We start from the raw sequence: 27,935 nt of genomic DNA on the forward strand, positions 1-27,935 counted from the left end.
CTACCCCTCTTCTATTACTTTTTAAATTGAATTAACATGGGTTTACAACATTAAAGTTTCAGATATACTATATTATAATTAGATATTGGTATATATAAAGAGCCCCTCTTTTTATTTTGAAATGTTTTCTCAGAGAGTCAGAAATGGTTTACATTGCCTTAATAGTATATCCCTACATATTAGTTTGAACCATACGAAATTGTTGCTATTTGGCCATTTTTTAGTCTAGAAAAATGGTAATTTCACATGGTTCAATCTAATAAAAATATGTAATTCCCCAAAAAGAAAGATAATGCACTAGTATTAACCACTTTTTATTATGTATGCAACTCAAATTTGCCTTAGTTGATCATTTACTGGCTAAGTTTGACATTTAAGAAAATTCTGTAGCAGATTTTTGGCATTAAAGGAGATTTTAAATAAGAAAACCTCCTCCACGTTCATGCAGGGGACACCCTGGGAAATAGGCCTTAATGAAGTTACCTAATCAGTAAGACTGGTTTCCTGTGGATACAGTTCTGTTTGCAAGTATATCTTCAGGGAAAAGTGTAGTATGATTGGTCAATGTATCATTTGTTTTATTTTTGTTCTAAATGAATATGCCCTGGTCATTCTAATAAGATTTAGAACTATTGTGTCATATATGGATAGAGCTGGATGTTGACAAATTTTCCTAAGCCACCCATTTCCAAATCACCTCTGAAATGAGGACTAATACTCCATCCAGCACATGTTGACTTCTTCAGGTTTGAGTTTTCCCCAGTTCGGGGTGGGTGCATCTTTAAATAGCTTCCTCTAGACTGGCTATAAAGATTTTAGCCTGTCTAAAGGAAGAATGAGTAGGTTCTCCAAATATACTTTTTCTTTTTTGTTGTAATATTATATTTGTTTTAGTTACTAAACAAATGTCATCTTCTTAACACTTCAAGGTAGGAAATTGCTTTAAGAAATCGTGGTACATTCTTTTCTTGAAATAGAAAATCATAGTCCTATTAAAGACCAAGCATTCCATACATCATAAGAGCATAGCTAGTATATTCCTTGTAAAAGATAAGGATCGATTTCCCTTATAGAAAAAATCATCACCTGCCACAGAAGTGGAGTGAGAGATCATCCTTACCGTTTCTTTGTGGACTGCAGTTCTACCCTGTTGATACAGGGTATAAATAGAAAATAAACATTATAATAAAATCAGGTAGTATGCAAAGATCTCATGGATGACTTTAAGTGAGCAAATTGTGAAAAGAACAGACTTTTGCCTGGTCCTAAATATTTGCCAAGAACCATTTAGTAACCTATTCACCTTCCACCCTTTTGGCAGATACCACTTTTAACCCCATTTTTGAAGAGTAACCGTTATTTGATTCTGAATTTTTTTCACTAATCTAAAAGAGGGAAAATAATTAAGAATATTGAAAATATTACAGTTCACTGGACAAGCAACACAAGCACAGTCTTCAATACCATTTATTTAATAAAATCAGCAGTTCCTCCTTTTATAACATATTTTACAGTATATGGACCATACAAAAGTAAATTACTTTTCTCAGTGGCAGATCTTTGGCTTCAGCAAACACTTGAACCATAGCTGCAGTATAATATAAAAGATGGGCTGTTCTGTTTTGTACGTGTGAAAAGTTTGAAGTATTCTTCTCTTTGTTCTTCAAATATGTATTAAACGAGTACAGATTTTTAGAGAGTATTTTATTTCTGCTTGGATAGAACAGCAAGGCTCTTTACTAGCCAAAACTTTTCTTAATTTTCAAATTTATTAATTTCTTAATTTTCTCTTCATAGAGAAAGAAATATACAGTTTACTTATTTGTAGCAATTGAGTCTCAAGAGGATGCCTTACAGTTCTGTTTGAACACTGCTATCCACTGAGTAATTACCTGGTGGTTATGTGCTGAAAGCTTGAAGGAATAAATTAAAAACTAAATAAGGAATGTGTTGAGAATATGACTAAAGCAGTGCTCATTACCTGTGTCTAGACCTCCATGCTTTCCTCTCTGTAGCTACTAACTGTCCCAAGAAGAAACTTGGTTGAACAAATTTGAAATTGTGGATCTTTTTTACTTAATCCCAAGCAAGAAGTTAGGGGCCTATTGACAAGTCTGTCTCTGACCACAGCTCTATTTCAATGAAAACAAAGTATTTAGGAGTAATAATAATACAACAGTACCTAGATAGTGACATAGTTACTTCATAAAATAATATATGATATAAACCATGGAAGGTTATTTTAATTTAAAGAATTAAAGAAATGCAGAGGTCAACTAGACACATCAACTTAAAACAATGCACTGTATGAAGTTAAGTTCCTATGAATGACAGTCTGAATGACATTATTTTCTCCGGTTTCACCAGCTTTTAGCATATAATTTAAGCATATTTATCATTCTTGAATTTATATTGAAAGAATCACATAATGTTCAGAAATTTACATAATTATATCTCTGAGGTATTGGTTCCTAGTTTTGCAATTCTATAGCATTTCCTACTAACTGATCAACTCTCATGTAAATCAATGGCATTGATATTATTTATTCAGTAATCTGTGATTATAGACTTCCTCTAATGAAGTACCCTATGCTTCATTGCCATGTGTTCTTGGGAGCTTTGTGGGTTTCAGCTTTGCAAGATTTGAACTTAGAAGAGCTATTTTTTTCCTAGATGAATATTATGAAGTAATGAAGAAGTTACAGTGTTGCTTTGATTGTTTGAAATGCCAAAAGGCAATACCACCTAATATACATACAATTACCATACTACTTTTAATATGTCTTCCTCTTTTTTTAAGATTTTATTTATTTATCTTTAGAGGGGAAGGGAAAGAGGGAGGTAGAGAAATATCAATGTACGATTGCCTCTTGCGCCCCTCAACTGGGGACCTGGTCCACAAGCCAGACATGTGCCCTGATTGGGAATCAAACTGCTATCGTTTGTTTCACAGGCCCACACTCAATCCACTGACCTACACCAGCCAGAGCAATATGTCTTCTTTTTTAATTTAAAGATTGGAATAAATGAAGTGATAGTAGCTGTCTGTTAAATTAACTATGATTGTCTGCCCTAGGGAATTATTTATTTATTTGTTTTGAAATTAAGTTTTTTCTTTTTCATTTTTAAAAAATCTTGTTATTGTTGTTCAAGTACAATTGTCTCTATTTTCTCACCAGCACTTTCCCCTGCCCCACTAATCCCCACTCGCAACCTGAATTTTTTCTATTGGATACCATCTTCCTTTTATTTAATAAAACATAACTAAGGTCTATCTAAATTTTAATTATTTAATAAAACAGAATATTGTGTGTATATGTGTGTGTGTGTGTGTGTGTGTGTGTGTGTGTGTGTATTGTCTAAATTGCCAGAATTTAAGTCATTTGTATTTGTAAACTCGTCATACTAGGAATTTGACCCTTTGAATAGATCTGGTGAGCTAACATATATTCATATAATAATCATTCCAAAAGCTATATACATTTAAACTTAAAGTATACTCTATTTTACTTTCTTGGTAACTTTTTTATTTTAGAATTTATATTAATCTTTTACTTATTGATTAAACACATGAAGGAAGACATACAGGTGTGACTGCTCAGGAAATATAGAATATGATGAAGAGAAGTAGTCTGGCTGATGTGGTTGGAAGAGCCAAAGAATAATCTGGAAACAATTAATGAGACCTTTGCAGGGTCATTTGGATCCAATGAGCATTAAATCAAGAGAATAATTTGATTAAAGTTATAGTTTAGTAATGTAGAACAGTAGAATCAGAGAAGTCAACTATTGAGTCGGTAATCCAGGTTAAGGAACGAGTCATAAACACGGTGAGAAAACTCTGGTTCTCTGACAGATTGCCTGTGAAGAAGTGGTATCACTTAGTCACTTGATTTTGGAGATAACGAAACAATCCCAGAGACCATTCAAAGGTTCAGCCTGAAAGTTAATAAGATGTGAGAAAATTATTCTTTGAAGCAATTAAGGGGTGTGGCTAGGTTGGGGAATCTGTAAATGATGAAATTAGTCTTAGACACGTTGAAGTCTGAAATTATGTGAAATTTAGTAAGTAACCTTTTGGGGGGGTTAGCTGATCATTTGGGCCTGAAATGGGAATGGGAGTTAATACAGGGGTGAAAAAGAAAGCATCTCCATCATAGAAGGGATCTAGAAACCTTGAAATTAAGATCACCTCCCAGAGTCCAAGAAAGAAAGGCCACGGACTGGGCAGTGACACTTTGGTCTGCTTTCTAAATAATCTTTCTACAACTTGTTTTAATTCCATCAGGAGATAGCAGTGACATTTCTAGGACCAGTGCATTCTATTTGATGGAGAAAGAATCCAAGTATGTTCAGAATCACAGTGGCTCTCTCTGAGAGCAGACTATTGAACTCCTCCTTAAGAATTATTGAGGGATTTAGGACTTCCGCCAAGATGAAGGCATAGGTTGAGACGCTGTGCTTCCTCACACAACCAAGTTTAGAGACAACTAAATAATAGCAACAGAAAACACAGCCAGAACACAGAAAATTGAACTTTTCAGAAGTGTGATAACAACAAATTCCTCAGCCTGACCGGTAGGAGGGACGAAACCAGCAGCCGTCGGAGCTGGGTAGCACAGAAAACTCGGTCAGACGGACTCAGGCTTGTGGAATCCAGGCGCAGGGTTGGACCTGGTGGGCAACTCAGCAAGCAATTGTGGGGAAACAGCGAGGGAGCAGGGCTCCGGGTTGACTGTGGTCCCACATTCATGTGTGGATAGACAAGCGAGGGAGTGGGCGATTGGATGAGAGCCCCAGCGGCAAGCGGTGGCAGAGGGTGCTACCATTTCCCCACTCTAACCCCACCTCCACATACAGAGTCATAATCCAGCGACCTAAGTGGCCCTGCGCCAGTGAACAACCTAGGGCTCTGCTCTTCACCCAGCTGCAAGAAAGAGCGGAGGGGGCCGAAACAGCGGAAGCAGCAAGAGCTAAGAGAACAGTTACCTACAAAGGAGTCCCCATCAGACTGTCAGCAGATTTCTCAAAAGAGACCTTACAGGCAAGAAAAGGGGCTGGAAAGAGGTATTCCAAGTCATGAAATCCAAAGACCTACAACCAAGATTGCTCTATCCAGCAAAACTTTTCATTTAGAATGGAAGGACAGATAAAGTGCTTCTCAGATAAGATCAAATTCAAGGAGTTCATCATCGCCAAGCCCTTATTATATGAAATGTTAAAGGGACTTATCTAAGAAAAAGAAGTTAAAAAAACATGAACAGTGAAAGGACAACAAACTCACAGTTATTAACAACCACACCTAAAACAAAAGCAAACTAAAAGGACAGCTAGATCAGGAGTGGAAACATAGAAATGAAGATCTCAAGGAGGGTTAGCAACAGGGGAGTGGGAGGAGGAGAAGGTACAGAAAATAAGTAGCATAGACAGTAGATAGAAAATAGATGGGGGGCAAGAATAGCATGGGAAATATAGACTCTAAAGAATTTGAGACACATGGTCATAAACTAAGGGGGGTAATGGTGGGGATGGGGGGGTAGGGTGGAGGGGAATGAAGGGGGGAATAGAACAACTGTAACAGCATAATCAATAAAAAAAAATAAATTTAAAAAAAATTATTGAGGGATTTAATCAAGACTTAAAAGTAAGTCCTTCCCTCTCCCATTTTGAAACATCAACGTAAATTATACTATTGAGTTATGATAATGCTTATCAGAAATACATACCTTAAGCTCCTTATCTAAGGCAGCCTGTTAAGCATTACTGACCATGCCTTGCACCATACTATACTCTCCTTTCTCAGACTGGGCCAAAAATTGATTTGACCCATAGAGAGCCATTTCTAGGCAGGTCTATTTTTTTAAATATTTTTTAAATTTTATTTATTTATCTTTAGAGATGAAGGGAAGGAGAGAAACATCAATGTATGGTTGCCTCTCATGAGTTCTCTTCTGTGAACTGGCCCGCAACCCAGGCATGTGCCCTGGCTGGGAATCGAACCTTGGTCATGTGGTTTGCAGGGCCATGCTCAATCCACTGAGCTACACCAGCCAGGGCCTTAGGCAGGTCTATTTTTTTAGAGATAGCCTGTCATGAACACTCCCAAAAGGCTGTTCTATAGCACTTAAATCAGTTTGATTCTTTCTCTTGGAGTATTTGGACTCAAAGCACAGAGGGATAAATTGCTTACAAATGGCAGAAGGGAAAATAAAAACAGATACTAAGAGTAGGGGCACTTGGGTGGAGTGCATGGGTAGGGCTGAATGGACACTAAAATGCAAAAACAATAATATAGTGGATTTCCACGGCTATTGTTATAGCTGGAGGGTAAGAGTCAAGGTTGTATGTTGAATGGTGTTTCAGTTCTTTGTGATGCCACTCATATAGCCCATATAGCTGCTGAGGCCTGGTTTCTATTCCTTCTTACTTCTGCATTCACCCTTACATTAAACTCCCAGGTTTGTTTCTTGCAAACTGGGTAATGTGTTTATCAAGTGGGTTATAACAGTAGCCAGTTAACAGACATTTCCTCCTTTCCTTTTCCTTTCTCAGTGCCCCACCCTACTGGGATATCTAATACCTCCATGAGACAAGAGGGGGAGGGGAAGTGAGTGAGGGTTAAACTACAATAAAAAAAATTATGGAATCTTCCCACGGTGGCAGTAAGGGATATGAAAGGTGTATTTGACATTGCGTGCCTGAGAGCAATGATGAAGAAAATGCAAAACAATTTTATGTTTATATCTTTACTAAGTTGAGACCACTCAATAGACTAGTTGGTTGTCTGTGCCTGTTTTCAAATTGTTTTTGCTTTAAAAAAAAAGGATAGTGTAAATATCTACCCCTTCTTTACCCAGAAAGAGGCAGCAAAGGAATGTGAATAGAGGAGTACTTGGTACAGACAATAGCAGAGAGTTGACTATGGGAGTGGGGTGGGAGAATGGCATTGGGTGAATGAAGGGGAAAAAGGCAGGACAACAGTAACTGAAAAACAATAAATAAAAAAGTGTAAATATCATGTTTTAAAAAGATATGCTCCTAAATGTGAAAGGAATAGCTGTAATAAGGACACATAAGTTTGTAGGAGTGTGCCTTTTATGAGCGTTGAAAAACTAAGAGGGTCACACACGTATGCATGCACACCCATACAAGAACTTTTGCACTTTACAAAAATAGACGAGCAACACTTAAGTTTCTGCCCAAAAAGTGGAGTTAAGTTGTTATGGCCTATCTGCAGTTTCGTAGGAACATGGCTGGAGAGTCAACCTGCTGTAGAATCTGGTGAACAAAGAAAAGAGCAACACTGTGATTGATTCAAAAGTTGGGCTAGCAACTGATGAATTTCCACTTGTTTCCTGCACTCCAAGCATCAGCTGATAGGGAGTACCAGTTGTACAATTTACAACATTTTTTAGACTTGGTGCTGGGCTGCCATTTTTTCTGTGCTGTATGATATTTATTAAAGCTACCTGTCTTGACTCTCATGAGGGCCATTCTTGAAAAGCTACCTCCACTCCTACACTTTCCTCAGTGCTGGGCACTGAAGAAGATACAAGGATACATTTGACCTCATAATGGTGCTTCTGTGATGTGTGCACCAACCTGCAGTGCCTGCAGTGTTATGGATGAGATACGACACAACACAAATTCACATGGACTACTGAATCCTGTGGAGGAAAAGGGACAGCATGGCTACTCCCTCAAGGGGAGAGTGTGCTGACCCTTGCCTGGACAGATTTTATTGAGTTCAACTAGAACAGGAATACAGGTAGAGTTCATTAATCGTTGTCAGGCAGTAAAGATCAAACAATAGATAGCATATAAAAAACTACTAGGGCCTATTCTGAGTTAGGGTCTGTTAGCTAAAGGGCTATAAAACTTTGGGAAACAAACTCATTTCCTGCTTAGACCTTTATCATTTAATTGAGAGCATTCTTAACAAAGCAGGTTTCACAGGATTTTTATATATTCTTTCTTAGGTCTGATCACCTGGGGGAACCTGCCCTTTTCAGCACATAGCTGCACCACCCTCTGTCATTGTTTCAGGTTTAAGTCAGGCAGGGAAGTAAGGCAGCCAAGAGATTAGGAGACTTCTTGAAGACAGAATGAGGACTCAGGTTTTGTCAAAGCTGAGGGGTGAGGGTCCATCACCCTCTTTTGCTATAGCCCCCCAAGTCCTTCTCTGTGGCCTCTATGTGATCATGCCTGTCTCAGGTCATTAAACCCTTGGGGAATCTTACCTGTCATTTTCTAAGTAATCAAGCATTGGGAGTCAATTATGGAAAAAGGAGCAGAAGTGGTGCTCCTGCCAGGGAGATAAGCTTTGTCTCCTTGGTGGCTTATGGTCCAAAGGTCACTCACTCAGCCTTAGCCATGGAGGGTTACAGCTACTGAAACCAGGCAGGACAGTTCCCAACACTTCTGTCTTCCACTAGAGGATATCTGTATTTCTTACAAAGATGGTTAGGCTATAATATACACTATTATATTCTGGGATGGCAATCCAGTCGAAGTTAATAGGTAAGGAGCTAGGTCTTCTATAAAACTGCTCAATTTATTCTATGTCAGTCAGAAGCTGCTTCTCATACAAGAAATCAAAACTTGGAAAGTAGGTCTCCCACTGGCCTTTGAAGAATCTATTTTTGACTTTTTGTAACTGCTCTTTTGGAACTGGACTTCAACAACCCCTAAAAATGTAAATCCAGATAGAAATGTAGGTATAATTATTGCTTCATCATTCTGTTTCATTCTTGGCTTTGCCCTCTAAATGGAAGCATATCCATTTGAAGTAGGGTTACACTGACTGCTCCTGTTCTTTCCCACCTTGCCCCACTGTGAGTCCTTGTTTTACTGGTAAGGAAGTTGCCTGGGTCCTTCAGTACCTCAGAGGCAGATTGTGAGCTCCACAAGTGTCTGTACCTGGCGTGATACTGATGTTAATATCTACTCTAGAGCAGGGGTCAGCAAATGTTTTCTGTAAAGGGTCAGACAGTAAAGGGACAGAGAATGTTTTCTGTAAAAGGACAGACATTTTAGGCCTCATAGGTCAAAAGGTCTCTGTCACAACTATTCAACTCAGCCAATATAGCATGAAAGCAGCCATAGATGATATGTAATGAATTGAGCATGACTATGTTCCAGTCAAACTAGGTCTTTGGTAAAGGAGCTGGATTTATTCCATGGACATAAATTTGAATTTGGTGAAAATTTTATGTAGTACAAAATACTCTTTTAAAATTTTAGAAACCATCAAAAATGTGAGAACCATTCTTAGCATGTAGGATGTACAAAAACAGATGATAGTCTGGATATGAAAACTAGGGCTCTAGAGACATACTCCCTAGATTCTAATGCTGGCCTCTCACCTCCCAACTATGTGACCTTGCAAGAGTCACTTCACCTAAATATACCTCAGTTTATTTACCTGGAAAACAAGTTGGTGTGAGGACTCTCTTCGGATAGGGCCTGGCATATATATTACAGTCCCAATAAATGGAAGATATTATTAATATTCCTACCTGAAAAACACCTATCTTTTCAGACAGTAACTTAGATTTACTTTGGTGGGTGTTTTGAATTGAGTTAAATGTATTCTTTTTCCAAGTTTGTTTTTTCCTAGTTTTCCTTTCACGAGTGTTCCATGCCCTTGGTAAATGATTAATTCTGATAAGACAGCATTTCAAAGGTCTCTTTGAAATATTAATTACTTAAAATATTGAATGTGAGATGTTTCACCAGAGGCATCAAGTGCGGTTTTCTGGTAAATGTTAACATTGAGGTTTATTGGCTGTTTATTTATTTTATAGAATGTATAATTTTCTTGTTCCAATCCTATAGCATATAGGTAAAGTAGAAATGAATATGCATAAACATTGTTTTTTTAACTACCATTTACTATCAAGCTGTCATACAGTAGGCAAAGTACCAATAATGGTGCCTCTGGCCAAAAAATATTCTTCACTGAACAAGCTCCTCTTTAAAATGCAAATACATCAAGAAAAGTTAACTCACTAATTCAGTTTCCCTGACAAACTTTTAGGTAGTACATATCAGGTAGCTATTTGGAGAGGTATCATCATCTCATCCTTCACCATTCATCACTTTATTGTGAAATATCCATTTATCATGTGATGCTAATACAGTACCTATTTCAGAACAAATATACCTAAAGCATTAACTTAAAATTATTAAGGAAGAGTAGTATTCACTATGAGGTTTGTCAGGGTTATAATGACTTACTTCACTGTAGGAAAGTGTTTTTTTTATTAAAGATTTTATTTATTTATCTTTAGAGGGGAAGGGAAGGAGAGAAGGAGAGAAACATCAATGTACGGTTGCCTTTTGTGTGTTCCCTGCTGGGAACTGGCCTGCAGGGGACCAGCCTGCAACCCCAGTATGTGCCCTGACTGGGAATCGAAACTGCGATTGTCTGGTTCGCAGGCCTGCGCTCAATCCACTGAGCTACACCAGCCAGGGGGAAGGTTTTTATTAACTGTTCTGACAAGGAAATAACCAAATGAATGAATTCTCTGACCAACATTTCCCCACACAGTTTTAACTTTAATTGTTCTGAGATTAGTTTAGCTTTTTCGTGTGCACCACTGTGCAAGGCCTTAAACTGGGAGCATAGTGTTTTTGTTTTGTTTTACAAATTTTCAACTGGTGCATAATGTAATTGCTACACTGCCCCTAGCTCATCCTGTAATTTCTGGTAATTTCTTCTAACCTCCTGTGCCTTCTTTTCCCTCTTGGAAGTTTTCCTCTTTTGAACAGGAACATCTGCTTTTGTTATTTCCCATAGAACTTTATACGTTCTACTTATGCACTCTTTCAATCTCTCTGGAGTGATATCTTGATTTTCTTGAACACTTTTTTATGACTGTAAATAACTTCATAGACTATGTTCCTAGTTATCATATGTTGGTATTCCAAGCTTTCCAAGTCCACTTTCTTTCTTCATTTACTTCCACTTGAATTGCAAACAAACAAAAACCTCACATCAGGTAGAAGCTTTCTAGATTCTTGTGGATTGTAATACAATTTGCTCAGGTTCTTCTCATGTCTGTTGATACACTGCTTTGTCAAATGGTTTGATTTTGGTTTTTTTCTGACTCATTTATGTTTTATTGTTACTCTTAGATATTAAGGTCCTGTAGCACATGTTATTTTCATCATATTATGATTGCCTTTTGATTAGTGTACTACCATTTATTGTTCCATGTTGAATTATAAGAACTATTTGTCAAGCCCTGTGCCTTTTGTATTTTTTTAGATTCCCAGAGAAGGAATTTGATTCCTTCCTCTTTGATATGTGGGCAGTCTTCTAGTTTTGTGTCACCAACAAGTCCATACATTTTGCAGCATGGTCTTAATGTGGACCACAATAGATAGTGTAAAACAGATTGAATCTAACACTGATTTTTCTTGTACTCCACTTCTCACTACCTTCCTATGCTGTCAACTTCCATTTACTACTGCTCATGACCTTGCTCACTAAACCAATTTTACTTTTTGATTTAGTCTTTCACCATTAATGACAAAAGCAACCATTCTGCTTTGCTCAGCATATAGGTAGAATAATATTTGTCACTGCAAATTAAATTGTGCCCTGTGTATAATTCATTTCTCTCTCACTCTGGTCCGTTTTGCATACTCGTGTGAGGCTGATCATAAATGTCACCTTTATCACATCGCTGTCTTGCTGAAGATCTACCAATGGCTTTTTAGAGTCAATTGAAGCATTTTCAAACTTCTTTCTTTGATATCCAAGTGTCTTTAGGACTTTGCTATAATCAACATATCCAATAATAACTCTTCTACCTTTCAACTCTGTTGCTCTTCTCATGATTTATCAGACACAGCATATATATTTAATTTCAGGGAGCTACATTCATTCATCATTCAAAATGACCTCAACAAGTTTCACCTTTTTAAAATTATATGATATGAACAAGCAATATATGGTGGTAGAAATCAGAGCAGAGGTTGTCTCTGAATAGTGCGGGCAAGAGGGAACTTATTGAGGGTGATGGAAATGTTCAATATATTGATTGTGGTCATGATAACATGGATGTAGCCACTTATCAAAAGTCACCAAACTGTACACTTAAGATCTGTGCATGACATTATTTGTAAATTTATACACACACGCATACATGTGCATACATAAAGCAAGTGACTGCCCTGACTGGTGTGACCCAGTTGAAGTGTCCTCCCATAAACAAAAAGGTTTCAGGTTCAGTTCCTGGTCAGGGCACATGCCTGAGTTGTGGATTCAGTCCCCAGTTAGGGTGTGTGTGGGAGGCAACTGATAAATGTTTCTCTTTCACACCCTTGTTTCTCTGCCTCTCTCCTTCCTCTCTCTCTGGAACCAATAAGCATGTCCTCAGGTGAGGATTAAAAATAAAAGCCTTTAAGCTAGTGAATAAATACATGTGTTCTAGGAGTCAATAAACATAGATTGTAGTGTCTTTAACCAGTCATTATTCAGCCTTTTTAATGTAATGTTTTCAGAGGGTTAAGTCCTAATTCTTCCATGCGACTTTCCCAACTCCTTAAGTCCACAGACAATATAGTTTTATTTTTAAAAATTACTTTATCTATATAAGTATTATCTTACATAGTAGGGTTCTTCCATCAGGAAAAGGTGTTTTGCTTCCTTTGGGTCACTTTACACTGATTGGTTGATGGCAACTTATTCAACTTTGAGCAGCTGAACTCATCAAAAAAAGCCTTAATTAAACAATCAAGAATTCAAGAAGGCTGTAATAGTGAAGTGAAGCCATTATGCCCAGGTTATTTGGATCTTATGAAATGATCTTTATAGTATTGGCTCTAGTCATTTTTGAGTAGTAATGAACTGGAGTTGGGTGTTAGTTCATAGGAAAGTCCAAGGCACTAAGTGTTTAAGTTCCTAGACTAATAAGGGATATTACAATTAACAATGCTTAAAAAGGAATGAGAGCTCAGAATATTTTCAGAAACTGTGTAGAGTCAGAGATTTTACCCTAATGGCATGCTAACAAGTCAGTCTGCCACAGTTTCCAGTGTGTTGGCAGAAGACACAAGATCTAGGGTCAGAGACAAAGAACTCATGGTACAACAAGCACTGTAAGCTTCATGTTCACACTGCTTTCCCTTGCCTTCCAGGTCCCACAGGGTGACAGCATGATGGGCCTAGGTAGATACTAGGCACACAGTTGGTTTGTGTTACTGCTGAGGAACCCAGGCTTTGGGAACCCAACTCTTTTATAAATGACCGAAAGCAAACCTGCCTGACATGGGCCCTAGAGGAAGATACAATGTTTTGAAAACAAACAAACCTTCCCTCTGCTCTGAGGGAGACACTATGTCTTTCAAGATTGTTTACTATAAAAACATCCTTGAAAAAGATAGTGTAGAACAAAGGCATCAATGCTTGTACTCACAAAATGTGCACATATGTGAGAAAGCCATAGAGAACAGCCTCTAAATAAGTTTGTGCTAGCCATCAGGGAATAGCCTTGCAAAGAGGTGTAACAGAGATAATTAATTTACCTAGTGTTCATTTTACTCTGTAACATCTCCAAACTCTTCTGGGGAAATTGTCTGCACAGTACAGGTAAGTATATTGATGCTGAAAATTGAGATCAGCAAGCATTCAGCAACCACTAATGACCAAAACTGTTTGAAACATGAAATAGAAGGTACAACCCATGCTTTTCATTTTACCCAAAGATAAGTAAAGTAGCTCACACAGAGCCCACAGGGCTGCATGCAGCCTGCTTAGCTTCTTAATGCTGTCTCTGATCTTATTTCACGATGAAAGATTTGGAAGTTGTCCTTACTTCTCAGATATGCCCATATATTTCCATATTAGTGGCTAAAAAGCATTAACAAGTTTCTCCTTGTTCATTCTTTCACTTAGTAAAATAGGTATTTTAAATTTTAAGAAAGTGTATTTTTCTAACTCAAAAAGCTTTTTCCTTTTCAATGGGAAAAAAAAAAACCTCCTAAGAGATATTTTTCTTAAGTTTGATCATATAGACCAAAACATTAAAAACACAAACAAAAAATCCCAGCTAGTTGCTACTAATCATATCTAAGTAAGAATGAATGTTTCTGTGAACTAAGTAAGCTGTCAACTTTCCACAATTCAACCATACCAAATTTCACTGAAATGTATTTAAAATGAAGGATAATTCTTTCAGATGGCCATGTTGCCTTCCATATTGTTTCTAGGAAGACTGACATATAAATCAGTCCTAAAATATATTCATATAACCTCCATTCTTCAAGGTTACACATTACGTAAAAATTTCCCAGCTCCTTTGAAAGTTATCCAGAAGCAAATGAAACAGAAATGGTGGACTGAAAACAATATATATTTGTCTCCTTTAAAATAACAGTGATTCTTAGAAAGACTTGGCTTTTCTTTATTTTCTTGTCTGTCTGTCTTTCTCTTTTTTTACAAAGAAACAGAACCATTTAGCATTTGCCTTCTTTGGTTCTTGGGGAGGTGGGTGGAGAAAAATCTTAGATTTCACAATGGTTTGTACAACTCCAAAGGCCACAGTACAGAAGCAGATATGTAGTATATCTGTAGTATTAAATTTTAATGATGGGAGATTAGGAAAAAGATGTCTAAAAAGGTTTCTTGCAGGGGGCATATGATAATGAAAGAAAAAGTTCAGAAACAGTAATCTAGCATAGTATTTTCATCCGTGTTGCCAGATGACAACCACTAAATTAAGGAAAAATAATTTGATTGAAATGGTATCCATAATGTCATTGTTATAAATTAAAAAAAAATTTCCATATTCTTTATGTAATATCATATATACATACTATTTTGTATTCTGCTGTTTTGTATTATATATATTCATCTTTGTACATAATTTTCATTCTGATTTTTTATAAGGACACATTAAATTCAGTTTTATTGTAGCTGTCTTCTGGTGTACTTCTTTAACTTAAAAAATTCCTTCCATGTCTTCTTTGCAGTTTTGCTTCTCCTGATTTCCTAATGAAAATTGAGATCTTCAGGAATTGTATGTTCTGCCCCCACCTCTTTTCATATACTATCTAAGGGTAATCTTAATTAGCTTCCAACAGTACTTAGATCTTTTTTTTTTTTTTTTTTTAGGGATTTTATTTTATTTTTTATTTTTAGACAGAGGGGAAGGGAGGAAGAAAGAGAGAGAGAGTGAAACATCAATGTGCGGTTGCCTTTCACATGACCCCCACTGGGGACCTGGCCTGCAACCCAGGCGTGTGTCCTGACTGGGAATTGAACCAGCAATTCTTTTGGTTTTCAGGCCAGCACTCAATCTAGTAAGCCACACCAGCCATGACAGCACTTAGATCTTTTACTTCCAGGCCAGACTTTGCTCCTTGGTTCCAGACTCATGTTTCTAACTTTTTACTGGATATCTCTACTGAGATGTTCTTTAAAAAATAACCTTGAAAGAACTCATCTCATTTTCTCAAACATGTTTATTTCTGGTCATCTAGATTCCTTCACCCACCCAGCCATGTCCTATTGAAAGTATTAATACTTTTACAATATCCATCCTGCCCATGTACTCTGTTAAGGCCTTAGTCCTTTATCTCTTACTTAGATAATTATCCTATAGCTCTAAACATCTCCCTGACTTCTGTCATGCCATCTTGAGTCTTCCACCACACTGCTATGTGACAAGTCTTTCCAAAGTGTAAATCTTATCAAGTCACTTCCTATTGCTTATGGATACTTTGCTTAATATAGTAGCCAAGAGCTACATAGAGCTATTGAGTGCCTGAAATATACCTAATCTGGAGTGAAATGTGCCAAAATAAAAGTGTTAGCTTTTCAACACTTAGATAAGATCAATGTAAAATATGTAATTATCATACATATTGATTCAAATATTCACTTAATATATTCAAATTGATTTCACCTATTTCTTTCTATTTTTAAAATATTGCTACTAGAAAATTTAAATCTATTTATGTGGTTCATATTTGTGCCATACATTGTATATTTATTGGTCAGTGCTGGTTTATAGGATAATGCCCAAACTATATCATAAAATTATGATCTCTCATCACCTGGCCACCATATGCCAAGTACATCTCATCTTCTCCTAACTGCCATGCAAAAAGAGCTGGTCTTGGTGTCAAATTCATCCAAGTTCATTCCTGGGACCTTCCACATGCCAGCTGTGTGCTCTTCAGTAAGATGCTTAAAATCTCTAAAATTTAGTATCCCCAGATGAAAAAGAGATAAAATACCTATTTCAATGTGTTGTTGGGCAGATTAAAGGGTACAACAAATGTGAAGTACTTACTGTATAAAATTTAATTTTCCTACATACATTCCAGCCTCATCAAACTTTCAGTTCCTTCTTTCTTTCTTATTTTTATTGATTATGCTGTTACAGTTGTTCTAGTCCCTCCCTTCATTCCCTTCCACCCTGCCCCCCATCCACACCATTACCCCCCCTTTAGTTTATGTCCATGTGTCTCAAGTTCTTTAGATTCTATATTTCCCATGCTATTCTTGCCCCCCCCATCTATATTCTATCTACTGTCTATGCTACTTATTTTCTGTACCTTCTCCCTCCTTCTCCTCCTCCCACTCCCCTGTTGCTAACCCTCCTTGAGATCTTCATTTCTATGTTTCCACTCCTGATCTAGCTGTCCTTTTAGTTTGCTTTTGTTTTAGGTGTGGTTGTTAATAACTGTGAGTTTGTTTTCCTTTCACTGTTCATGTTTCTTTAACTTCTTTTTCTTAGATAAGTCCCTTTAACATTTCATATAATAAGGGCTTGGTGATGATGAACTCCTTGAATTTGATCTTATCTGAGAAGCACTTTATCTGTCCTTCCATTCTAAATGAAAGTTTTGCTGGATAGAGCAATCTTGGTTGTAGGTCTTTGGATTTCATGATTTGGAATACCTCTTTCCAGCCCCTTCTTGCCTGTAAGGTCTCTTTTGAGAAATCCGCTGAGAGTCTGATGGGGACTCCTTTGTAGGTGACTGTCCCCTTAGCTCTTGCTGCTTCTAGGATTCTCTCCTTCATTTTAATCTTGGCTAATGTAATGATGATGTGCCTTGGTGTGTTCCTTCTTGGGTCCAACTTCTTTGGGACTCTCTGAGCTTCCTGGATTTCTTGGAAGTCTATTTCCTTTGCCAGATTGGGGAATTTCTCCTTTATTATTAGTTCAAATAAGTTTTCCACTGGTGGCTGTGCCTTTCCCCCTTCTGGTACCCCTATCATTCGGATGTTGGAGCGTTTAAAGATGTCCTGGAGGTTCCTAAGACTCTCCTCATTTCTTTGAATTCTTGCTTCTTGACTCTTTTCTGTTTGGCCATTATTTGCTTTCTTCTGGTCCACTCCATTGATTTGAGTCCCAGTTTCCTTTTCATTGCTATTGGTTTCCTGTGCAATTCCATTCATTTCAATTAGTTTTGCCTTCATATATTTGTCTAATTTGTGGCTATAATCAACCAGTTCTGTGAGGATCCTGATCACCAGTGTTTTAAATTGTGCGTCTGAGAGTTTTGCTATTTCTTCATCACTTAGATCTATAGGCTCTGGGGCTTTGAGATCTTCTTGAGCCATTTTTGGTCTGTTCGTGCCCTTTAAGTGGGAGGAGCGGAGCCTTGGACTCCCAGGTCGCTGGGTTGTGACGCTGTATGTGGGGGCGTGGTCAGAGCGGCGAAATGGCGGCCCCCTCTGCTGTTTCGTGCCACTGGGTGAGGAGCAGAGGCTTAGGTGGTTCACCAGGGCCGGGCCACTCAGAGTCACTGGGTTATGACGATGTATGTGGAGGTGGGGTCAGAGCAGGGAAATGGATGCGCCCCCCCTGCTGCTTGCCAGGGGACCAGCTGGGTCCCGGTCCAATCGCCCACTCCCTTGCTTGTTTATCCACACACCAATGCGCGACAGCAGTCAATCCACAGCCCTGCTCCCTCGCTGTTTCCCCGCGGCTGCTCACTTGCTCGGCCGCTCGCTCGCTAGGTCCAACCCTGCGCCTGGATTCCGCGCGCCTGAGTCCGTCTGACCGAGTTTTCCTGTGCAACCCAGCTCCACTAGCTACTGGTTTCACCCCTTACCGGTCAGGCTGAAGAATTTGTTGTCTAGCTACTGGTTTCACCCCTTACCGGTCAGGCTGAAGAATTTGTTGTTAACAGACTTCCAAAAATTTCAATTTTCTGTGTTCTGGCTGTGTTTTCTGTTGCTAATATTTAGTTGTCTATAAACTTGGTTGTGTGAGAAGGCAGGGCTTATCCACCTATGCCTCCATCTTGGCGGAAGTCCCTTTCTCCCTTCTTTCTTATTTTAAAAAGTAGGTGTCTGGTCAATTCTGTGTACATACTTAATATTCTTAAAAGTGCATGATCCCCTTTCCATGTTCAGTCACTAGGGTTCTACTTTCCTCTTATTTTTCCTGTTTTCACCAAATATTAGATCTGAGAACCTCTGTTTCCCTTTATTTTTTTTAATTCAGTATCCTGTCCTAGAGAATTCATTTTAGAGTAAATGATTGTAATGTTGAGTAAATCTCAAGTCAAATGAACCGCAGAATCAAAAAAGATTTTAGCTTGTTCTTGCCCCATAAGACACTGTTTTATTTCTGTGATCTAATACCCTATAGTCAATTCTTTAAACAAAGTATGAATTAAATTTAACTTTGGAATAGCATCAGAAACAATTTCTTTTCCTTCATTCCTCACTTTTATTTCTCTTAACCCTCCTGCCTCTAAATGCCCCCTACCCCAGACCCACACATTTAGCTAACAAACATTAACTGTCTTTTTAGGGTCCTTTTAATCAGCTGAGCCAGTTGGGAAACCAGGCCTCAGAGCACTGCCTTATCAACAGTGTAGCGGAGAGTTGCTGGCAACTGACATTTGAGACAAATATTCTAACAGATCTTGGAAGTGTTTTTAATGGCCAAAGTTGTCAAAGGTGAAATGTTCTACATACATTTCCATTAGGAATTTCCATAAACATTTTTGGAGTACTCACTCATGTATTCTTCTTCACAGTTCTTTCCCACAGGAAAAGCTTAGAAACAAACTAGCATTCTAAAAGGGATGATGAGACTCTGGCTAATGCTCCTCAAATGTAAAATGTGGCCTTTAAGGTGATGTGGTCACCTTTTTCTAAAAACAATGTCAGCATTTCAAAATGAGAAAAGGATATGGATTAGGTAGGAAATAGATGCAAATATGTTTCACAAATAGTGTCTTGTGAGATAATCACAGATGATAGTTGAATGCTGAAGGTATTAATACAGTCAGTGTTTAACCTTGTGTAACTCAGTTTCATCAAATCACACCCTGTGCATTGTTTGCATTAAGCTGGGTCAGTGGTTTCTTGCTTAGGAATATCTTACAAGAATCTTAACAGTGAGGCAGCAGTAGCTGATCAACTGCTGTTTATCTGGGACTGAGCATGTCATCAATAATACAAAAGACAAGGCCTTTAAGTTGAAAGAACAGTGGGATTGGCATGAATTTTGCTTAATGGTTTGTAATAAGCAAAGTAGTCTGTGGTGCCAGAAACTGACAGGATCCATTATGTTAAAACAGATATATGTCTTTAATTTAGTGATATTATGTAAATCTGACCATAGTTTTCCTTTAGTTTAGCTCTAATTGCTCCAAGATTAATTTCCATTTCTCTTCCCTCCAGAGGGTGATGAGACTGGAGTGATGGATAATCTCCTAGAAGCCCTGCAATCAGGTGCAGCATTCCGAGACCGCAGAAAGCGGATTCCCAGGAATCCAGGTAAGACCCCTTCCAGCTCACTGGTACTGTAATACATGAATGTTCAGAACCAAGGACACCCTCACAACAACAAAAAAAATCTTTCCACATGAGAATTGATCTCAGTTCATGTACAGAGTCTCAGCAAGCTTCTCTATCTACATGATTGAAAGTTTCAACCTGGTAAACATATCTTCAAATAACTGAAGACTTTGCAAAAAAAATTAGAAACAAGGAGCCCCACTGTGTTTAATATTAAATGTTTTAATTGTTATTTTATGAGCATGTGGTTTGTGTGGAAATTGTGGTTTAAAACCATATATATAATTAAATCATTAAAAGTAATTGGCACTAAGGATGTCACATTAGCTATTTACAGATAAGGAAATTGAGACAATATTTCTTTTTAGAGACCATTTTGGCCTTGCAGTTCAGTCAGTCCTTTCTCCATGTTAACAAACAGAACAGAGGTGCAGATAATCTAACATCCTTCAAAGTCCCAAGTGTTGGAACACATGTTTGTGTGTGGTTTTGATTAGTAACAATGACACACAATGAAAGTTGATCGCAGGAGTATTAGAAACATGAAAACAACCTGTCTCACTCAATTGTAACTAGAAGGTTGTCCATGTTCTCCATTTGTACCCTATGGCTGAGGTAAACAGTAGTTCCATTCAGGGTAATCCAAATAGGCTGAGCTATCATCTCCTCTAAGTAAGTTTTCATATTTTTTAGTCCATATCTTCCTTAAAGTAGAGGAAGAAATTAGGTGTGTTGATTTTAAATGCCCTCTTCATGGACTATAAGGCTATATAGAGAAGTAAATAAAAAATGAAAATTAATAGTTAATATATGAACTCTACTTCATTTAGAGTAATAAGATTTGCCTTGAATATCCTGCAATTCAGAACGTATTCTGTATTTGGACTGGAAACTTTCATATGTCATTAGAATGCAAATCGGTGCTTCTCAAAACTATTGTACCCCAACAAACCCGTGAAAAAATGGATCATAGTGCAGAGCTATCCAGGAAGCTTTTGGCAATGGTAAAATTTGTGGCAGAAGACAATATACTTATGTTCATTTCGTTTACGTTTGGCTGAATCCTAATGGGTTGGTTTAGCCTGAAGGTAAGATATAATTGAGGTGATTGAAATGTTTTTGTTGGAGTATAAGACTGCTTTGTATATATGAAGACATTAAAGATGGCATACAAAAAGAGTGGAACACTGGAGGAAAGAAAATTAAAAACTACATTTATCTGTTCATATTACTTTCCTAAGGTAACACTGCATGGGAGAATGTTAGGAGCACTACTACTGTGCTACTATGAGGCGGCCATTCCATCCATCTTCTGTCTTTATCTGTGAAATGATAATGTTCTACCATGTGATTAGAGGCCCCTTTCACCGCTCAAGGAAAACAGAAACCTTCACTGCTCTTTGTTGATCTATCAGAGCATTAATAGTCAAGGGAAAGCAAACTGAAATAATTTTTGTATCAATTCAGTTCTTTGTTAAGCAGCAGATAAGTAAAAGCATGTTATTCTGTGCTGTAACAGAACTGCCATTATTTTAAAAATACATTTGTGCTGCTTAGACAAATCCAAAGAGGGGTAGGATCTAGGGTGGGTGGTAGAGGATGGCTGGGATGGGGAGAAGTGGTGGGGGGGATGGAAACAACTATATTTGAACAATAAAAAATGTAAAAAAAATACATTTGCTAAGGCCCCTGTCTTGTAGGGGACCAGTTTGTTTTAGTTTGGCAAATGTGACTCACCTCTGTATGGAAAACCTACAGAAGGGAAAAAACAAAGGGGGGGGATTGTAGGGGACCATTTTGTTTTCGTCTGGCAAACGTGACTCAGTTCTGTATGGAAAACCTACAGAAGCAAAGTGGTGGGCAGGAGCCAGACCTTCAAACCGAGTTTTCCCGTGGGAATCAGGCCTACGAAATGCATACAGAATGTTATGGCTTGCTCTTGCTAAAACTCCCTCACCCTTGTCTGAAACAACAAATGCATTTTGTCTATCTTCAAGGTAATTTCCAAAGCCTATGTGAGCTCTCCCAAGGACAGAGCTAATCAGCTCATCGTCATTCCCTTTTGCATGTTATTTTCGTTTCCTTGATTGTACCTAAAATGTAGACAATAATATTCTATGTGATAGATAATAAATCTTTCTCTGATGTAAGACCCAAGGAAAACAACAAAAGCCTGTTTAGGCAAGGGTTGAAGCACTCTCCTCTTGAGAGAGTGCCCGAGGCATCCATAGGCGCTCTCCCCTTGAGAGAATAGGCGTGCCGTCCCCTTTTTCTCCACAGGATTATTGTCACCAGTGCATTTATTCTCATCATCAGTCACAACAGGGGGACTCTGCTGGCTGGAGTCTGCCATACTGTCTGAATAGTCTCACACCAGTCTCACACCTCCCCCTGACTCTAGAAAGACAACTGGGAGAGAACTATCATTACATGGGGTTCTGCAAGTTTGGCATTCAAGGAAATACAGTTTTGTAAACTGTGAAACACTAAGAATATATTCAGAGACTGCATAAATTTATGGTACTGACTCCAAGTAATCTAAATTGGGATCTCTTTTGATTTTTAGCTAGAGTGCCTCTATGAACACATAAGGTCAAAAATGTCAGCCTATTTAGCTTTGGCAGTCATTCCCAGTGGTAACAGGCAATGCAAATGTCCAGCAGTAAAAAGAAACTAGAAGGCAGGCAGGCAGTTGTCATGATTGGTAGGGCATCTCTGACATCAGTAGAAGAGCTTGGAGTGAGGGAGAGGAGAAGACAGACAGGCACAGAGTAGACAAGACTGCCAAAACCTCTCCTGAATGCTTCTTCTTTCTAGAAGCAACAGAACCAGGGACTTTTCCAGGTTTTCTCCTCGTTTCTAATTTTCCTAGCTAAATCCATTTTTTCCTTCTGGCAGTGTATGTTGTGTTGACTTTCTTAGGCACCTGATTTGTTTTTTTTCCCAAGATTCCATTGAATTTATGTTATTGCAATTTCCCTGTTCAACACTGGCGTCCTTGTTGCTTCCCAACAATCTCCACTTGAACATGATGGGATAAAAGCAGTAAAAACAAATTATTTTAAAAAATGGCCTTGGGTAGTATGGCTCAGTGGATTGAGTGCTGACCTCTGAATCAAAGTGTTGCCGGTTCAGTCCCCAGTTAGGGTACATGCCTGGATTGTAGGCCAGGTCTCCAGTAGGGGGTGCTTGAGAGGCAATGACACATTAAGGTTTCTGTCCCTCTCTTTCTCCCTCCCTTCCCTTCTGTCAAAAATAAATAAATAAACAAAATCTTTTTAAAAATGCCTATTTTCCTGGCTGTTGTAGCTCAGTGGATTGAGCGTGGGCCTGTGAACCAGACAATCGAGTTTCGATTCCCAGTCAGGGCACATACCTGGGTTGCAGGCTGGTTCCCTGCAGGCCAATTCCCAGCAGGGGACGCACTAGAGGCAACCATACATTGATGTTTCTCTCTCTCTCTCCTTCCCTTCCCCTCTAAAGATAAATAAATAAAATCTTTTTTAAAAAATGGCTATTTTCTCCAAGTAAAGTAAAATAGGAGGAAATAGCCAAAAACCTGAAATCAGAATTAGCTACGAACAGCAAAGATGTACTGCTCTTCTTGCTATCTCTGTTATCACTTACAGATGGAAGTAATAATATATAAAATACACAGCTCTACAGTTCTGCTTCTAATTGCAGTGTTTTCAATTCCATCTTTAAATGAGGTGATAGCCTGTATTCTTTATTAGAAAAGTAAAATGTTAATAAGTGGTATAATCAGTTGCCTAAATTACAGGTATTCCTCACTGAGCCTATATCCCCTCCCCAAGAGTCACCCACATTAGGTAACTCAGAAGGAGCTCCAAAGTATTGCCTACAGCCAGTTCAGCTGAGTGCACTGTTTCTATTAGGGGCACCAAAAGCCATGTTAAGGGAGACTATCATATCAGGAGTGATATTAAAAACATTAATACCTGGTGTAGCACAGGCCCTAAGGAGTCAGAATATACAGAGGAAATAAGGAGCCACTGTGGTTGTACTAATTCATTCTGGCTGCATATCAACCCAGATTATAGCTTTGCTTATGTGAAACTGAGATTAGGAAATGAGCCCCTAAACATTCATTAATTCATCACATATCTGTTCTGTGAAAGGTTGTGAAATAATGAAGTTAAGACATCCTTAGTTATCCTTTTTATCTTTCATATAAGCCTTGTGTCTTGTAGGAAAGATAAAAACTACAGAAAGATTATAGAATGAGGCCAATAATAATAGTTATTATACAAAAGGTGTTAACATATTATGTGAGTTCAAAGAAGGGAACTATCATAATTTATTGGCTATATCAGGAAAAAGTCACAAAGAAAAATGCTTGGAAGGTTGGTAGTGGATTTTAGCAGTAGGAGTTGGAGGTAGGGATAGTAGTAAGCATTTTAGTCAAATGAAATGTCATCAAGAAAAATACAGAGGTAAGAAAATACCTAGTATTTTTGGAGAATGGCAAATAATATAACTAATGGTTCTATAAAGTGTAAAGGTATGGAGACTTTTCTAGAAAAGTAGGTTGGTGCCACATCATAGAGTACTTGAATAAGATATTGAGGTGTTAGCATATAATTCTTTAGACACTGGGGATATATTGAAGGCTTTTAAGCAGTGAAGGAGTGTGAACAAAGCTATATATTAGGACATTTCATCAGTGAAGAGTGAATGATGAATGAGACTTCTACTCTCATATTCTTAGTCAAAGGAGATAATGTAGGGGAAGTAAAGTAACCAGGAGTTAAGGATGATTCTAGGGTTTTGTGTGTGATTAGTTCAAAGGACAGTTGGGTTACAAGAGAAAACTATTAAGATCAGGAAAATGACTGCTGATAGAAGATAAATTTCACTTGGGTTAAGTAAACCTAAAACAGGTGGCACAGCATTGAGGTCAAGATATTTAGAAATTTTTTGTAAATATGGGTGTAGATTTCATCACATGGTTGAGTTCATGAGATTCCTGGAAATGGAAGAGATTATTAGAGGGATTATTAAGAAAAAAAAGAGATCCACAATGAGAATCTTGGAAATGCCTCCACTTAGAGGATAAAAGTAGAACTAATTAAGAAGCTAGACAAGGAAGAGTTGGGCAGGCAGGAGGAGAATGACGACACTCTTGATCTAGAAGCAAAGGAAGAGGAAAGTATTAAGAAAGTTGGACATATTAAACAATGACATATACTACAGTGGAACCAAAATGGATAAAGACCAATGATTTACCACATTGCAGCTTTCTAGTGACTTTTTAAGGACATCTTTTCAATATTGTGATGTAACTTGGAGCTGAATTCAGGAGTAGATAGTGAGGCTATAGGGATAGATAGTATTAGGTCAACAATTGAGCAATACTGTTGAGAGCCTCCTGGGTGTCTTGTACTAGGGTAGGTACTGAGGATCCAACAGCAAATAGGCCCCTTATCTCAAGGAATTTACATACTGCTTGCTTGGGAAAACATGAATGTAAGACAGTACAATTGCAACAAAATCTTCTATGTGCTGTAACAGATAGGAATTGTATGTTTGTGCAACACGGGAGTTAGAGTAACTTTCCCCACCCCCTCACCTTTGGAGAGTCTTTGCATCCCTAGAATGTGGACTATGCTTTGTGGAAGTTTGGTGGGTAAAAGGAACGTCTCAGTTTTCCTCAATAACCTAGTATGAATCTATTATCTATGAAATTTGCTAAATCTTTATATACCCTCTTTGTTGTAGCTTTTGTTAGCACTTAAGATGCTATATGTTTTACAACACACTTTGTAAAGAATTGTCCATCATTATTCCTGATTTTGTCATTATAAGATCAAAGGTAAGCTTTGGAGGGAGAAAATCACAGAAAAAACCCTTGAGGGAGTGAAAAGCACACATAATATAAATACACAATGCCGCATCTGTTTTATTACTGAATAACTATCAATCCTTAACACTTGCTTCCCCTCCTTTAATCAACTTGACTTCTTCATTCTTTGGCCACTCTACATGTAAGTGTATATATAAACAGGCTTCTCAGCAGGAGATAGATATCTAACTTAGTTACTTTGGCTATGACTGCATTTTGATATATAATTCTAGACATTTAAAAGAAAGAGAGAAGCATTATACAAAAAAGGAAACCAGGAAACACAATAAATGTAATTTGGTTTTAGAGCCACACAGGGCAACCAAGATAACTAAATTTGAAAAACTAGAAGAAATGCAGGAGACACACGATCTCAATTTTATGGATCCACAAGATAGCAGTATAAATGAGAAGGTATAAGTTACCATTAGAAAAAAGATAAGGGACAAGAAACAATGATGCTCAACATAGAAAGAAAACAAACTCTAAATATGAGGGAAAATATCTTTATGGCAAAACAAAATGTACATTTTCTAGGCCTCTCTACCTCACATAAATAATAAAACAGATTTTCCTGACTCTTGCCTCCATGTATACAGTCAGGACCTGAGCTGCAGCTCAGAGATCACTTATAAGGGATCGCAGAAGTATCCGTAGAAGTTGTCAGGGGGCATTTCACAAACACACTCACCCACCACTGTTCCCCAGTCTCCACCTATAATACCAGGCATTTCCACACCTGCTGTTGCCTATGGCTGGCACTGACATGCCTTCACAATTCTAGAGCTGGACAGTGGTCAGTAGCAAAGTGAGAAGAAATGACTCTCTCTTCCTTTATTTTGGCATTACACCACTATACTAAGCAGTACTGCCTATGTCTCAAAATCTTACAAACATGTTTAGAAAAAGGGCTGTCAGTTTTTTCAACCCTCTCGATTTCCATAGGATTTGATCTCACAGAGAAAAGGCCCAAAGACAAGCCAATGCAGATTCCATGAAGTATGCAATATTATCCTCCTTTTTAAAAAATATTCATGCAAGGATATGTTTATTGGAGGGGGTGGAGAGAGAGACAGCAATGCAAAAGGGGAAAATCAATCAGTTCCCTCCTGTATGCACTCCGACCACGGATTGAACCTACAACCTTTTTTTTTTTATTTTAATTGTTCTTCAAGTACAGTTTTCTGTCTTATACTCCCATTCCAGGCCCCCCCCACCGCCCCAGTTCTCACCTCCCTCCCATTTCCACCGCATTAATTTTGTCCTTATGTCTTTTATACCTGTTTCTGTAAATGTTTCCCCCTTTCCCCAGAAATTCCCTCCCCTCTCCCCTCTGGTCACTGTCCCCCTGTTCTCTATTTCAGTGTCTTGTTTTTATTTTGCTTGCTTGTTTGTTTTGTTGTTCAGCTTCCTGTTAAAGGTGAGATTATACGATATTTGTCTTTCACCTCCTGGCTTATTCCACTCAGCATAATGGTTTCCAGTTCCATCCATGCTGTTGCAAAGAGTAGGAGGTCCTTCTTTCTTTCTGCTGCATAGAATTCCATTGTGTAAATGTACCATAGTTTTTTGATCCATTCATTTACTGATGGGCACCTACATTGCTTCCAACATTTGGCTATTGTAAATTGTTCTGCTATGAACATTGGGGTACATAGGTTCTTTTGGATTGGTGTTTTAGGGTTTGTAGGATATAATTCTAGCAGTGGAATTGCTGGATCAAAAGGCAGGTCCATTTTTAGTTTTTGGAGAAAATTCCATATCGTTTTCCATAGTGGTTGTACCAGACTGCAATCCCACCAACAATGAACTAGGGTCCCCTTTTCTCCACAACCTCTCCAACACTTGTTATTTGTTGCTTTGTTTATGGTGGCCATTCTGACCAGTGTCAAGTGGTATCTCATTGTGGTTTTAATTTGCATCTCTCTGATAGCTAGTGATATTGAGCATCTTTTCATGTGTCTCTGGATTCTCTGTATGTGCTCCTTGGAGAAATGTCTGTTCAAGTCCTTTGCCCATTTTTTAATTCGCGTTGCTTGTCTTCTTAGAGTGCAGTCGTGTAAGTTCTTTGTATATTTTAGAGATTAAACCTTTACTGATGTATCATTGGCAATTATATTTTCCCATATAGTTGGTTCTCATTTTATTTTAATACTGTTTCCTTTAGCTATGCAAAAGCTTTTTATTTTGATGAGACCCCCATTTGTTTATTCTTTCCCTTATGTGCCTTGCTATAGGAGACATACCAGTAAAGATGTTGCTGCGTGAAATATCTGAGATTTTCCTGCCAGT

At 38.0% G+C, this 27,935-nt stretch overlaps 1 protein-coding gene across 3 annotated transcripts in view; it reads left to right on the top strand.

Annotated features, from left to right (window-relative positions):
- Nucleotides 1-27,935, top strand: part of DIAPH2 (diaphanous related formin 2) — a 914,916-nt gene that overhangs the window by 684,054 nt on the left and 202,927 nt on the right. For all 3 annotated transcript variants that reach the window (XM_037165779.2, XM_037165780.2, XM_037165781.2), the window contains one exon: nucleotides 19,664-19,759. In XM_037165779.2, the coding sequence (XP_037021674.2) occupies nucleotides 19,664-19,759 (96 nt within the window). The remainder of the gene's footprint in view (nucleotides 1-19,663; nucleotides 19,760-27,935) is intronic.

Source organism: Artibeus jamaicensis, unplaced genomic scaffold (genome assembly GCF_021234435.1).
Source record: "Artibeus jamaicensis isolate MK-2021 breed Jamaican fruit bat unplaced genomic scaffold, CSHL_Jam_final scaffold_461, whole genome shotgun sequence".
In the NCBI taxonomy this organism is placed as follows: domain Eukaryota; kingdom Metazoa; phylum Chordata; class Mammalia; order Chiroptera; family Phyllostomidae; genus Artibeus; species Artibeus jamaicensis.